Source organism: Sinocyclocheilus anshuiensis, unplaced genomic scaffold (assembly GCF_001515605.1).
Source record: "Sinocyclocheilus anshuiensis isolate Anshui unplaced genomic scaffold, SAMN03320099.WGS_v1.1 scaffold705, whole genome shotgun sequence".
Taxonomy (NCBI): domain Eukaryota; kingdom Metazoa; phylum Chordata; class Actinopteri; order Cypriniformes; family Cyprinidae; genus Sinocyclocheilus; species Sinocyclocheilus anshuiensis.
The window spans coordinates 680,066-695,991 of record NW_015536493.1 but is presented as its reverse complement, the minus strand read 5'-3'; the positions used below and the strand labels follow the sequence as shown (position 1 = coordinate 695,991).

The 15,926-nt window shown below is 36.4% G+C and overlaps 2 protein-coding genes across 2 annotated transcripts in view; both read right to left on the bottom strand.

Moving 5' to 3' along the window:
• The window catches only part of LOC107685851 (transmembrane protein 211-like), a 98,763-nt gene extending 97,363 nt beyond the window's left edge, over positions 1 to 1,400 (bottom strand). Inside the window, exons 1-2 of the mRNA XM_016482586.1 lie at positions 1,334 to 1,400; positions 1,171 to 1,266 (exon numbers count right to left, since the gene is read on the bottom strand). Coding sequence (XP_016338072.1) covers positions 1,171 to 1,266; positions 1,334 to 1,400 — 163 coding nt within the window. The remainder of the gene's footprint in view (positions 1 to 1,170; positions 1,267 to 1,333) is intronic.
• Positions 1,401 to 1,598: 198 nt separating this feature from the next.
• Positions 1,599 to 15,926, bottom strand: part of LOC107685783 (transmembrane protein 211-like) — a 44,952-nt gene continuing 30,624 nt past the window's right edge. The window contains exon 2 of the mRNA XM_016482505.1: positions 1,599 to 1,813. Within this exon, the coding sequence (XP_016337991.1) occupies positions 1,670 to 1,813 (144 nt within the window). The 3' untranslated portion in view covers positions 1,599 to 1,669. The remainder of the gene's footprint in view (positions 1,814 to 15,926) is intronic.

Genomic DNA, 15,926 nt, shown 5'->3' with positions numbered 1-15,926 from the left:
ATGAGGGTGAGTAATTAATGACAGAATTTTAATTTTTTGGGTGAATTATCCCTTTAAAGGGTTAATTCACCCAAAAATGAAAATTAGCCCATAAATTACTCACCCTCAAGTCATCCTAGGTGTATATGACTTTCTTCTTTCAGACGAATCCAGTCGGAGTTACATTAAAAATTGTCTTTGATCTTTCAAGCTGTTTAATGCCACTCAGCGGGTGTTGCATGCATCAGTCCAAAAGAAGTTAAATAAAAAGCGCCCATCCATAAAAAAAAGTGTCTCACACGGCTCCGGGGGGTGAACAAAGGCCTCCTGTAGCGAATCTATGCGTTTTTGTAAGAAAAATAACCATATTCAAAAAGTAATAATGACTTTAATCTAGCTTGTGCTCACTGTTGTACACTGGAAGCAGTTCCGGGCGGATGACGTATGAGGTCGGCTTGAGGTATGAGCAGCAAAATCCTTTTTTTTTTTCAGTGTTATCTTACTGGTAGACCACCATGGACCAGCAACCATATTCCAAAAACCAGCTTAACCTGTTATTTTCCCCCAGAAGGGATCTGCTCACACTAAATATTATGCCTGGATTGCAAACAGTGTTTGAATAAACTCTTTCATGTAATTTAATGAAGGTGTAACATGAGACTTTGCATTTTTAATAAGAAGCGCTACCTAAATTCGGCCTCAAGTGCTTTATACCACATCATATAAAATTTAATCATTCCTCCCCTGCTCTGCCAAAAATGAACAATACACTTCAAACATGATGTTTGACAACACAACAGAATTCCGATGGGATGCCCAAAGCAGTTAGCAGAGCTCCAGCATGTATCACATGATATCAGAGGGGGAGGTGAGAGAAGGAGATCTCTGCCTCTTTCTGAAGATCTCTGCTGTTCCATCCATGTACTCAAAATCACAAGATCCAAGAGAAAAGTCTTCAAAGTGAAGTGTGAGAAAGAGATATGTTGAGGTTTTACTAGTCTTGCATAGATTTTGGAAAGTTCTTGCCATTTTTGTGTGCAATATGCCTCAGATGGTCTATGGGGGTCCCGTCTAAACCTCAAATTAGGGTTTTACTGACTAGGATCAGTCATGTAATGCTACTCAGCATGGTCCTCAAAGGGCTGGTGTTTAAGAGCTGATCAGAGGTCAGATAGTAAGCCGGACACTAACCTGCAGCCATCTGCATGTATCCTGCCAATGTGCAGATCCTCCTCTCCCAGGCTCCACCGGGCAGGAAGATGGTGATGATGGCCAGCAGGGAGCTGACTGCCACAACACAACAGAATTCCGATGGGATGCCCAAAGCAGTTAGCAGAGCTCCAGCATGTATCACATGATATCAGAGGGGGAGGTGAGAGAAGGAGATCTCTGCCTCTTTCTGAAGATCTCTGCTGTTCCATCCATGTACTCAAAATCACAAGATCCAAGAGAAAAGTCTTCAAAGTGAAGTGTGAGAAAGAGATATGTTGAGGTTTTACTAGTCTTGCATAGATTTTGGAAAGTTCTTGCCATTTTTGTGTGCAATATGCCTCAGATGGTCTATGGGGGTCCCGTCTAAACCTCAAATTAGGGTTTTACTGACTAGGATCAGTCATGTAATGCTACTCAGCATGGTCCTCAAAGGGCTGGTGTTTAAGAGCTGATCAGAGGTCAGATAGTAAGCCGGACACTAACCTGCAGCCATCTGCATGTATCCTGCCAATGTGCAGATCCTCCTCTCACAGGCTCCACTGGGCAGGAAGATGGTGATGATGGCCAGCAGGGAGCTGACTGCCAGCAGAGCACATCCACCTGAACACAGCACCGCACTCGTCTGCAACACACACAACACACAACACTTACAGATACTGCTGCTCTTATAAGAGTTCAAACTCTTTCTGGGGCTTGATTGAGTTTTACCACTCAAGCAATCCAAATTTAATTCTGTTCTCATAAAATGAGTGAATCTAGCCACAACTGGATTTAATAGGTCAAGGTAAAACCACAGATTTTAAATCAAAACTGCTCTAAACACTGAACAAAAACATCACATGGCTAACCACGTAAAGCCTTACATAATATAATTATTATAATATAATATAGTATAATATGATATAATATAATATAATATAACTTATTGTACTATGGTACTATTAGGCTGTTATTTATGGTACTATTAGGATGTTATAGTAATTTAACAGTCACAACAAAATACATTTCTCATTGCATTAACAATCTTTAAAGCATTCCTATTGATTTTTTTTCTTCTTAAAGGGCTCTTCATTTTCATTTGGGGTAGTCTAAACAAACACTGAAAGCAAGTTATCAAAAAATATAAAAGTATGCATCTACATTAAATGTAGAATATATTAATACATAAATTACATAATTGTGGATAATATAAATAAATGGTACAAAGAACACTGTTATAGTGAAAATCAATGAGGGTTTATATAATTTTAATAATAATAGAGCTGACTGCAAATAAATAAATAAATACATACAATAAAAAATAAAATAAAATAAAATACAAAAAAATATATACTAGGTAAATGTATATATTTGTATATGTATAGTAATTTTTTGTAACACTTTATTCTTTTAAGGACCAATTCTCACTATTTACTAGCATGCATATTACTAGCACACTAGCTGTTTATTAGTACTTATAAAGCACATATTAATGTCTTATTCTGCATGACCATATTTAAGATACTTGAATCCCCATACCTAAACTTAACAACTACCTTACTAACTAAGCAGCTAATTAGGAGTTTGAGGCAAAAGTTGTAGTTAATAGTGAGAATTGGACCTTAAAATAAAGTGTGACCAAATTTTTAGTAAATGTTGACCGTCTCTGCTATTCATCCACTTTCAAAAAAAGCAGCTTGGCCATTCTACTTAATATCTTCTTTTGTTCACCCTACAAGAAAGAAAATCATATGGCACAAATTGAGTAAATTTGGCACAAATTGTGTGTTTGGCACAAATGAGTAAATGACGACAAAATGTAATTTTTGGATTAACTATAAACTTAACATTAAACGCCGAGCACAGAGTCACAGAAAACAGGGTAGACAGAAATATAAGGTGTGAAATCAATCAGTTTTTTCTAAGTGCTTACTCAGTGGGATCAATTTAGTGAAACAGCGTGTACTGATCCTCTAATCTACCACCTTCATCAAATCAAACGCTTCATCAGTCAAAAGGCTCACTCCAGCACTACACAACGACCACATGCCTGGTCCAAAAACAAAAATAAAGGCCATCCCATAGATATCTCTCATCTGGGCTTTTTTAAATCAGATGTTTGCAAGAGCAGGCTGCAGGTGCTGGCATGTCTTTGTTAGACTATCACACAAAACTCTAAAGAGTACCTAAACAGTTTGCGTTACAATCCCTAAACTAAAAACACGGAGGACGCATATCAGAGACAAGAGGCAACTGATCTTACTCTGATGTAATACATTTAGACCTGTGAGGCAGGACACACTGACATCAAGAATTATTGATGTGAAAAAAATTTATTGATTTGGGTAGTATCTGTAACTTAACGCTTAGATGTTGCTGTTGAACCAATCTTTTAGTTTCCCATAAGCCTAACACTTAAAAATCAAAACAATTGTCAGGACTATATTATTCCACAAAGTGTCATTATCATAACCCTAAAATCTGGCGCAAACAAACAAACAGAAAAAATAAGCTACACATAATAATAATATACATGTATGAAATGTACACTTACACAACAATTTAAATATACAAAAATATATGGATAAACATACAAAAACATGCTGTTTGTAGTACCACCCAGTGGCCATAGACATGCCACAAGACTGTAAGAATATTTAATACAAATATTTTAGTATTAATACACTTTTTATTTCAGTAGCCTATTCTAAAATGTGTTCAGATGAAGGCTTTCTGTAGAGGTGGGTCACAGGTGGCTGCTTTTCAGTGAGAAACATTCGGAGATTTCAAACTGAGGTTTTCTTTCTGACAGTTTGATCTCACTGCCTCTTCATTAGATCAGCTGGAGCTTTCAAATGCCATTTTCGCACACACAACTGCAGTATCAAACTTACTAGACCAAATCAACAACAAAGTAAACACAACATCTGTTAAAAAACTATCAGCACATCTCTTGCACAAACAATACACATACACAACAGAGTGCGGTTCTTAGAGCCATTGTCACATTAGCAGCACATATCAGAAAGGAGTCACAATAATAATAGAATTGCCAGTGACTTCATTACCTTGTCGTCCTAATGGCGAAGACATTAATGGTAAGAGCGGAACGCTAATAAAGACTGGATGGCAGATTCATAGGTGACGTCTGAAACTGCAATATAACATTTGTAGTAATTATGACTGTTTGTGCTGATGACAACATTACAACATCCTTTACAATAATGACATGTCCTAATAACGCAAAATTCTAATAACGCAGAAAACGAAGAAGTGGAACGTTGCAGACACTCGGCAGAAATATATTTCCTTCAAACAGAACTCATTCCCCTTTAAATGGTATTCATATATTCATTAGAAACGTCTAGTTTTCTCAGCGCCATCTCTTGATCTTGCCATCTTTGAAGCCTTTAGATGAAATGAGCTCTTGCCCACTGTGCTGTCAAACATTACCGTGTTTCATTACAACTAATAGAGACATATTAGGGCTGCAACAGATCAGATCCAGAAATAAATGGTATCCTGGAAAATCATAAATAGGCTGTCTATGACAGGAATGTTGATGATGCTCATAAGTTAAACAAGCAGTTTGCATATTTCATCCCTAATGTATATAGTCTACGTATGGCTAGGAAATGGAAATGTACTTCTTGAGGTCAATACTAATTAGTGGTGCTTGCCAAGTGTGCTGTTACTTTTCAAAGTGATCAGACTCATGATTTTTCATCTAGTGGATGATAAACTGGCCAAAAAATTCTATACACTGACGCTGAAAGCAGGACCATTTCTAGAGACCAGAATATCTCAATAGAGACTTGAGGTGGGCTGTTTTGAGTTGGGCAACCACTCAGAACACCACAGAAACTGCATGGCTACACTCTGACAACAGGCCATAATACCCAAAAGCCGTTTATTGCAATTGTAACAATCTTACATTTTGGTTCAACTGTAATTTTATGAAGCTACGAGAATACTTTTTGTGCGCAAAGAAAACAAAATGCATCGTGGTACTCTCGTGAATGGCGGCGGACGGAAGAGAAAAATTGTTGAATAAAGTCATTACTTTTGTTCTCCTATTCAGAATCAGAATCAGAATGAGCTTTATTGCCAGGTATGTTTACACATACGAGGAATTTGTTTTTGTGACAGAAGCTTCCACAGTGCAACAGAATGACAGTGACAGGACAAAAACACAGATAATAAAAGAAAAAAAAAATAGAACAAGTTCTAATTTTTATTCTTGTAGCTTCGTAAAATTACGGTTAAAACACTGATGTCACATGGACTATTTTAATGAAGTCCTTGCTACCTTTCTGGGCCTTGAATGTGTCAGTTGCATTGCTGTCAGTGCAGGATCTGAAAGCTCTCGGATTTCATCAGAAATATCTTAATTTGTGTTACGAAGCTGAACGAAGGTCATACGGGTTTGGAACGACATGAGGGTAATTTGAATTTTCATTTTTGAGTGAACCATCCCTTTAAGGGGAATAACTTCATGCTTATTTTTTAATGTAAATCATACATTTTCATACAAATCAAATCATACAAGTTCCTACAAATTTGCAACCAATTCTTAATTTGCCAAAACATATCATAAGTCGGTTTCCATCCAAAGTTGCAAATTTAACTTATGTGCAAAATTGGAATATCACATAAAACATTTTCAAATAAGCACCATTTCCATTCAACGAGTCAAAGAGAATAAAATCATCACTTCCTGATAAATTGGCACTAAATATTACTAAGAAACGTAGGAGAAGCCACTGAATATAGCCATTTTCATTTAAGAATGACCATAACAACATTTCCTCTGATTAGTGAGGTTATGGCATCCCATAGCGCAAAGTCACATGACTTTATTTATTCGGCAAATGTGTTTTCACCTTCCATTATTCGCATTAACCCTTTTTCGCACAAGTCAAAAGTAACATCAAGCGAGCGTAAAAAAACTTTTTGTACAATTAAGGGATTTTTTTCCCGAAATTTGGTGTTTCCATCATTTATTTCTGATGTGATACTTCAAAATGTTCATAAAAACAGGGTTTTGGAAACATAGCTATAGTTATGTTTTCTCATGAGATTATTTTGGCAACATTGCTAGTATTGTGGCAGTAAGTTTTCCACAGGCATCGGCTTCTGTTAACAGGATGTTAATTATGCGCAGCTGAGTGACAAGTCATGTGACCCACATTTGGAACCCTGATGACAGTGGATGTGTGGCCTTTAAGTTAAAGGGATAGTTCACCCAAAAATTAAAAGACTATATTTTAAGTGTTTTTGCCCATACACTAGAAGTCAATGGTAACCAAAACTGAACATTATTCAAAATATCACCTTGTGTGTTCTGTAGAAAAACAGCAGTACAGTCATATAGGTTTGGAACAACATGAGGTTGAATAAATTATGACAATTTTCATTTGTGGGTTAACTAGTCATTTAAGTAAATGACTCCAAACAAAGAATCCATTCTCATGTAGGTGAGACAAGTTCAGGTCTGACCCACTTCATGCTCCTGTCCCACTGGCTTTGTATCTCCCCCTAATTTCTTATAATATTTTCATTTTCTTTATAAAGTGCAAAGCACTCAAGATAAAATTAGACAAAAAGAAGAAAAGAGAAAAGAGCTGATGATGCAAACACAAGCCCTCACCTATTGAAATGTTAATACACAGCTTAACCGTTCGCATTCTTACTCATTTTGTTTTGGCGGAACAGCTTTGCATTTGTTATGCACCAATCAAGCCAATGTTATTTGTACAATATTTAGTGCAAACAATTTCATGTGCATGCATGAACAATCAGCTTTGGCAAATCTGGCCCTTTGTTGCATAGACTAATTTTATTCATTCCTCAAAGACCTTACTGTATCAACACACTGCCCAGAATTAAATTGTCCTTAATTAGTTTGACATTTCAGGCCTGGCTTTTGCCACAACTCATATGAGCAATAATTAAAGATTATGCTTCTGCTTGACACTAGAATATAAAAGCCATGATTACATTGTGTCCAACATTGTGCTTCTGAAACTGCATCATATATATGCACACAATATATGCAAGACTTTCCAAACTCCAAACTCCAGCTGCTGTTCATTTACAAGAAAAATGGCTCCTAACAGCGCTGCCTCTTTCAGAGAGCAGGTTCCTGAATATATGCTAATTATTTGCCTCTATACACACTGCAAACAGTAAACAGCACTGCAGAGGAAGTGCATTGTGAAGGAGAGAGGTCACGCTATGATGGAAACCAATTTCTGTACCTAGATGAAAAGAAAACAAAATAGAGAACATTTTTATAAGAAATTACACATCAGACATACTGTCAAATCCATCACATGTTGTACCTCACAAAACATTCAGAGTTCCTTGCTAATTTGATTTAAGTCAAGGAAAAAATGGATGTTCTCTGCGAATTCTGTAGGGCACAGAGAGAAAAATAATGTGACAAGACTCTGTATGTCCATAACTGCAGTATTTATGGCTTTAATACTAGAAAGACACTAGACGAAACACATTAACAACTAAAATTGTTATTCTACAGATTAATAAATTCAAAATAAGATTATTTGCTGAAAACCCTGCCCTTCGTTTGACCATTTCCAAATTTTAAAGCAGGCAAATGCTAATGTACGGCTTCAGAAAACTTACAGCACAAGAATTCAGTAGGCCAGGGTTGACAATTTGGATTTATCCATTTTAATCAGTTCTCATTTTAAATGAACCAGTATTGATTCCTAATCCCAAGAATTGATCTTTAAATCTAGACTGTTATCTGTTGATGCATGAACAAAAATGTTGTCAATTTTATCACTAAATACAAACAATAAACAGTGGCATGACAGATCGCCATGCGGTAGTGGGGAGCGTTTTTATTTCAGTGCAAATTATATTTACAAATACGTAGCAAATTAAGTTAATAGTTTGAACTGTTGTTGTTCATTTTAACCTATAATATATTATAGTAATGCACCAAATGACATGATATTGTGTATAGTTTATAGCTTTAGGGAGATTTTGTTTCCTTGAGAAACTTGAGCACTGTCTCTGATATACTTCATATTCAAATGAACATACAGAGAATTAAATAAAATTGAAAGCTTGTGAATCAAAATCGAATCGTAAAATGCATCTACATTTTAGTCTACAAGTTTTACGGACTGAACATTTTAATTTTATTAAAAGAACAGGTTGAAAAACCTGGGAAACTTCTCCTTTGTCATACCATTTTAAATGGCATGGGGGTGAGTAAACGATGACAGAATCTTCATGTAGGTGAGCTATTCCTTTAAGAGATGGAAAATGATGTGAAATAACTGGAATGGTTCATCCAACAGTCAAATTCATTTCAAAGACCCAAATGTCACCAACATCAACTTCACTTGTCAGTGAAAGAGGACTGCTACAGTAACAAAAAGATCGGGCTTATTATTCTGTAAGGGTTTTATATTCAGTGGAATTTGCACTTGATTTACTAGACATACAGACTGGAAATCAAGGTCGAAGCTGTCTTGTTACCATGGAGAAGTATTTTCTCATACATCTAAAGAGAAAGAGAGAGAGAGAGAGAGAGTGTGTGTGTGTGGATCAGGTCCAAAGCTGGCTTAGCTGTAGTTAAGAGGCAGAGTGGGCAGTGCCAATTATGAGGGAGGTGTGTTAGCGCTCAGACTCTTGCTTAATGAAATAAAGTCCTTCAGCCCTAAAGAACATTAAGCTCCAATACAAGTTTATTTCCTTACAATCAAGCTCAAACCCACACGCACTCACGCCATATTATTATGTGTATTATCTATTAAACTACAAAGAAAACATTTTTTATATAAAAGGTCAAAGCAAGACGCATATTGACCAAGTCAATATTCTCTTGGCAGAGCAGAAAAATCTATACCAGCATTTAGTCATTCTGCCCTCTGTTGGAACTCTATAAATGTATCCGTTTTCCCTATTGCCCTTGCTGTAAGAATTCAGACAACTCCTGCATGCACTTACATTGCACAGGCCTCTTCCTTGAGGCACAGAGCAACCTTCACAGAAAACAAACAAACAAAACAAAAGTGTCTGATGTTTTTTATAGTTCAGGTCACAGTGTACAAATACTAGGGCACCATTTAGGGTTCAGATGATCACACTGGTGGAAACCTCTGGGGAACATCTAGGAACCCTTTTAAAAATGCAGGGGAAAAAGTTAATTTAAAGCAATACACTACAGGCATTTTTTTTTGTGGCACTGGTCAATTTTGAAATTTGGCTATTTTGCTTTCATAGCATGTCTTCTTTCAGACTAATATCTAAAGCATTTAATTGCATTAATCAATTTGCATCTGTAGATTTAAGTTACAATACATATTGTTAAAGGCAAGGTGCATAACAAAAAACGTTTCTGAACCAAATCGCCTACCCTGCCTTTAAAGGCTATTTTCTCAATTTATTTTTAAATGTAAAAACATTTAACTCTATGTCAACAAAATTAAACAAGAATTTAGAAATCTGGCTTTATTCAATGTTCAGATTTCTGTTTTGGAAATGTATGCAAATTTGTGCAAATTTAATTAGACAACGTTTCATTTGTATTTTTAAACATTTCAGAAACCTTGTAATACAAAACAATTGTCTTAAATTACTATGATTAATCCAATGGAAAATGATGGTGATATCTATTAGTTAAAATGTTTCCCCTATTCACCTGTGGTCTCTTATAACTCCAGAGAATGACAACAATATTGAACAGTATCTTGGACCTATAGAGAAAACACAAATGCTCTATGGCTTCAGGGCAAAATCATGCAACTCCTCTCCTCAGATCAAGAAAGATTTGACTCAAAATGATATAACATGGCAATTAGCTGTAAGAGGAGGCATCTCAAGTAGGCCACTGATAGACATCACATTAGCAATGTACTTCACGCTGTACTAAAGTGTCCTGACCAGCATGGGTTAGTCTTTGCCATTACTTCATGCATGCAGAGTAACATGTATGAGCATCTGTTCTTAGCGGCCTTCCACTGTGTTTTACCTCTCGCTCATCTCCTGTTTGGAGAGGTAATAGCCACACCAATCACTCTAAGTGTCTGTCCCTAGCATGTCATCTCTCTCGCTTTCTCCCCCTAGAGTCTCATCAAAGACAGTCCATTATTGTCGTAACAGACCTTCATGAACATCACTTCACACATGAGGCTATGGCACAGCTCCAAAACATTCGGTCTTCTCTCTTCTTCATTCATTCGGTCTCTCAAAACATCTCTCTTCTTTTTTTTTCTACACAATATTCTTTTCCTTTCCATTCTATCCCATTATATGTAGAGTCAAATATGAAAGTGTAGAAATCCCACCCAAGTAATAGGGAAACGTGCTAAGGAAACATGTTTGAAAAGTCTATAAATTTGCCGTTCTGATTAGTGATGTCAGTGGCACAGAAAGTACACACTATACCCTTAAATAAAATGCAGTGAGCCATAGTGTTTTACTTAAAGAAATTTCAGTTTTATAGGATAATTTATAGATTATTCTCTCTGGTGAGTAAGGACATCATTTTAATATAATGCTAATAATGGTCTGGTCTTTCTAGATATACCTTCTAGGATATCTTGGATATCCTATAATACTTCAGCATTTTAGCACAGCCATCTCTCATTTCTGTAATGAAACCTCGCCAAATATATATGCAAAAAAAAATATATATATAAATAATATATATATATATATACTGTATGTATATATATATCTTTTTTTTTAGTCATGCAAAATTAGCAATAGTATGACATAAACAAGAGACGCTGGGAGGATTGCAGACCTGATGACCTGTAACCAATATAGTAGTTAGCACATGACAAAGTGTTAACATTAAATATTAAATAGTTTTAAAAAAATTTAAAAAGCAAAAGGAGGCATCTATTTAAATTAGCCTGAGGAGATCCAGCACCAAATATTTGTAATCTATCCGTGATAATTACCAGCAAACTCCAAATGCTTTTGCAATTAAAAGTGAGGGAAAGGAGTGGAGAAGAATTGTGATCCATAATTAATTAATCCCTTTCTCCCATAAATGATAGTGTGACTAAATAATTGTTTTGTTTTTGTTTGTTTTTTCTAGACTTTGATGCCTGTTTCATATTGGAATGCAAATCAGGGAATTGGGTTTCAATGTTTTTGTTATGCAGCGCAGTAGCTTAAAATTTCCCATAACATTCCTGATTAGGGAGACTCATCCCATTTAGTGAAAGTCAAAAGGTAACACTACACTGACCCTTTGTGTTGGGAAAAAAATATCCCAGTGTTTTGTCATGCTAAGAGGATGTGCTGGAAAACTCCCTCCACTTTTAATGTGAGTGAAAATATAAGGTGACACGTTTGATCCAAACAACAAAGAGAGAGGCTCATTCTCCATATTCACTGCCAGGCCCAGATGGGATCAGTTTTGTATTTTTTTTATCTGATTTTAAAGTCAGCAGAAAATCTGCAGAATTCTAGACTTAATAGATTTAAATGTGGTAAAAAAAATGTTTTTGTAAGAATTCTCTTATGCTCATCAAGGCTGAATTTATTTGATGAAAAATATACTGAAAACGATAAAATTGTGAAATATTATTACAATTTAATGTAACTGTTTTCTATTTTAATATATTTTAAAATGTCATTTATTCTTGAGATAATAAAGCTGAATTTTCAGCATCCTTACTCCAGTCTTCAGTGTCACATGATCCTTCAGAAATAATTTTAATATGTTGACTTGGTGTTTAAGAAACATTTCTTATTATTATCATTGTTGGAAACAGCTGCTTAAAATTTGGGTGGAAACCGAGATTTTTTTTTAGGATTCAAAAGGACAGCATTTCTGTGAAAATAGAATTTTCTGTAACAATTTAAATGTCATTATTGTTTAATCAATAAAAGGTACTTTACTGAAAAGTAAAATACAGGTGCATCAAAAAATTAGAATGTCGTGAAAAAGTTCCTTTTTTTTTTACTTTTGGAGTGGACTGAAGCTGGAGTCAGTGCATCAAGAGTCACCACACTCAGACGTCTTCAGTAAAAGGGCTACCAAGCCACTTCTGAAACAGATACAACGTCAGAAGCATCTTACCTGGGCTAAGGAGAAAAAGAACTGGACTGTTGCTCAGTGGTCCAAAGTTCTCTTTTCAGATGAAAGTACATTTTGCATTTCATTTGGAAATCAAGGTCTGGAGTCTGGAGGAAGACTGGAGAGGCACAGAATCCAAGTTGCTTGAAGTCCAGTGTGAAGTTTACAAAGTCAGTGAAGATTTGGGGTGCCGTGAAGTCTGCTGGTGTTGGTCTACTGTGTTTTATTAAGTCCAAAGTCAATGCAGCCGTCTACCAGGAGATTTTGGAGCACTTTATGCTTCCATCTGCTGACAAGCTTTATGGAGATGCTGATTTCCTTTTCCAGCAGGACTTCAGCACCTGCCTACAGTGCCAAAACCACTTCCAAGTGGTTTGCTGACCATGATATTACTGTGCTTGATTGGCCAGCTAACATGCCTGACCTGATGCCCATATGGAATCTATGGGATATTTTCAAGAGAAAGATGAGAAAGAGTCTATTCAACAATACAGACGAGCTGAAGGCCGCTATTAAAGAAACCTGGGCTTCAATAGTGCCTCAGCAGTGCCACAGGCTGATCACTTCCATGCCACACCTCACTGATGCTGTCATTTGTGCTTAAGGAGCCCCGACCAAGTATCGAGTGCATAAATGAACATACTTTAAAGAACTTGAGCTTTTCTGATTTGCAAATCCTTTTTTTGATTGATCTTAGGAAATATTCTAATATTTTGAGATACTGGATTTTTGACTTTCATGAGCTTTAAGCTCTAATCATCAAAATTAAAACAAAAAAAAACTTTTGAAATGTTTTACTTCACATGTAATGAGTCTATAATATATGAAAGTTTCACTTTTTGAAATAAGTTACAAAAAAATGAACTTTTTCCACAATATTCTAATTTTTTTAGATGCACCTGTATATTGATGAAATAAATGTTAAAACATCTGTGAAGAGTCATTTATTTAATAACATAAAACATTACTGGAAATAACTCCAGACCTCAGACAAAAAATATGTGTACAGAAAATATGCTAATATTAAAATAAGACAACATCACAACAGTCAAAAGTTTGGCTTGTGAGACAAGTCATAATTACAAAATACTATTCCTAAATAGTATTAAAAAAAATCAGCCCACCTCTAATGTCACCCATGGCTGAAAAGATAAGGATATTAGCCAAAATATTTAATAAACAAATGAGCAAGGGACAGAGAATGTTAAGGGTCTGGATTTTGTATTCTCCCTCTATTGGTTCAGCAGTTTGTTTTCACCCGTGTTTGACCCTGTCTCTCACCCAGCACAACCATGTACAGATGCTTTGGGAATTAGGAGGTTGGAGACTAAGGAGGAAGGCCAAAAGGTCAAGTTCAAAATACAACTCCAGCATGAATCAAACGTCATGACATCAAGAGACGGCAGCACTAGAGAGGCTATTGTTGTACCTCTCAGCATGAAATAGCTCCACTTAACAGAGTCGCTGCTAGAGGAAGTCTCGGCTGATTTGTTTTATGGTTGTCCGGGTCAGAATGTGATGTACAAGAGGTTAATATTGTGTTCACGCATTATTAGTGCACATGAACATCATTGTGAGTACATTGCAACTAAAGATAAAACTCAGGGGCAGGGCAAAGCATAAGTTCACCATGACATTCCCCATTCTGTCTTCTCATACGAGTATAACCAGCCATCTGAGCGCCACAGGCAAACCCTGGGCGTCCCGTGGAGATGGTGTTAAATGCATTTGAGTCAGCTCCAGCTGAAAGCCAACAGCCAAGCTCTGGTGCACCCATCCCTCATATAAACTCCAGCCCAAATGCATGGCTGTCTGGGCTACTCAGCAGCATATCAGCCCACCTGCCTCCAGCAGCGTGAAGCCTACCATGTGTCCTTTGAACTGACTAAAAGAAGAACATTTTTGGCCATGTAGAGGTGTCACGTAGAGCTAAATCTTTTTTTCTGCATCTCATTTAACCTTTTGCCCTTCCACTTGGCTTGTATCCCCCCCCTTTCCACCACCACCACCCCCTTAGCTCTTGCTCCTTAATTAGTAATTAGTCCCTCCTTAATTTAGCAGCTGCTTTTATTGAAAGTGATTTACAGTACACTTACTACAGAAACAATCTGCCTGGGGAAACCTGGGGTTAAGTGAAGGGCACTATGGTGATGGTTCACTGCTCGCTGCTAGTAGGGTTCGAACCAGTTACCTTCTTATTACTAGCCCTGAGGTTCAGTCAGCATGAAATGCCATTCATAACTCATTTTATTTCCATAATGTGACCGTGGCTGTAACTAACGATTATTTCTATAAACGATTAAGCGGATTAAAAAAAATGACAATTCTGTTTCAGTTGATTCCACATCCTGTCCAATGATCTCCTACAAACACTGCGGAAATTGAAGGCTATGAAAACAAAAATGCATGAATGTAATCAATACATTATGTGCACAGAAAGATTTTACATGGATGAAAACTAGCCTGTGAAGGATATACTTACAGCCTCTGTAGTTCTGTTCCTCACAGATTCGTTCTCATTCATTTCAAAAATAAAATATGGTGCAACACTGACTATGGTCTATAAATGTAAAGAATTTCTTACATTTATATTGCATGTCATAATCCCATTAGAGTTACTGTACTATTATGTGTAGGATTTTAATTAAATATTGTCAATTTAAAAGCAAAATTTAACTTCCAACAACAAATAATCAACATTTCTGCACTGACATTCTCTGTTGTGCATACAAACGCATTTTCAGTGAAGTCTGTGAAGTTTATTGGAGTCTTGCTTGCTGTCAGGACAAGCCTTTTTGCAAAATGCAAATACTTGCATGAATTTATATCATTTACAGATAAGAATATAACTATGAAATTTAAGTTATGCACTAGGGAAAATCATCTCTCAAGCACATTAAGCAGCACACTCACCCAAGGTCCCTTCTGATGTACCTGACATTGCAACCCACAAGAATTCTTTGAAGTGTTTAATACAGTTCACTCCTGTTTTTGACAACCTGGGTCATGCACTTTTCCCACGGGTGCTTACTGTGTGACCATCCTCCATTTTTCAAATGCGTTTTCCCCATAAGACATTTTTTTTCATTACTGTTAAAATTAGTTAGCACAGCTCACAGGTGGACACCCAGTAAGTCACATGACAATGAAAACTTGATGAATGTAGTACATCAAGATTTCATTCATACTATACTATTCATACTATATATAGAACAATATATAGAACATGCATTTTGAATTGCCACAAAGTAAGTTCTTATTCAAATGAAGTATCTACTGAGAGAGTAGGCCTATGCAATTTCAGATGGAGCCTTGATTTAGTGGAAATGCAGTTTTCACGTTGGTTTGGAGAAGGAAGTGGATGGCTGGATGCCGCACAGGAGAGAAATGGCGTCTGCCACAATTTTAGCATTTTAGTATTAAAATAGCTGAAGTTTTGGTTTGTTGTTCACCACAATCAATCAAAGCACTTGAAAAGTGATCACCGAGCCACATGGGTTTTTTGGCTAACTGTCTGATGCTTTAAAGTAAGTCACAATGTACTGCCAATTTATTAAATTCACCCAACCAAATATTCATTAAGCTATCTGTATTTGTGCAGGTGAAAGCAAGCCATACAGCTTCGAGGGAGAGTAAATGATGGCAGGATTTTCATTTTGGAGAGAACTTTTCTTTTAAGTAA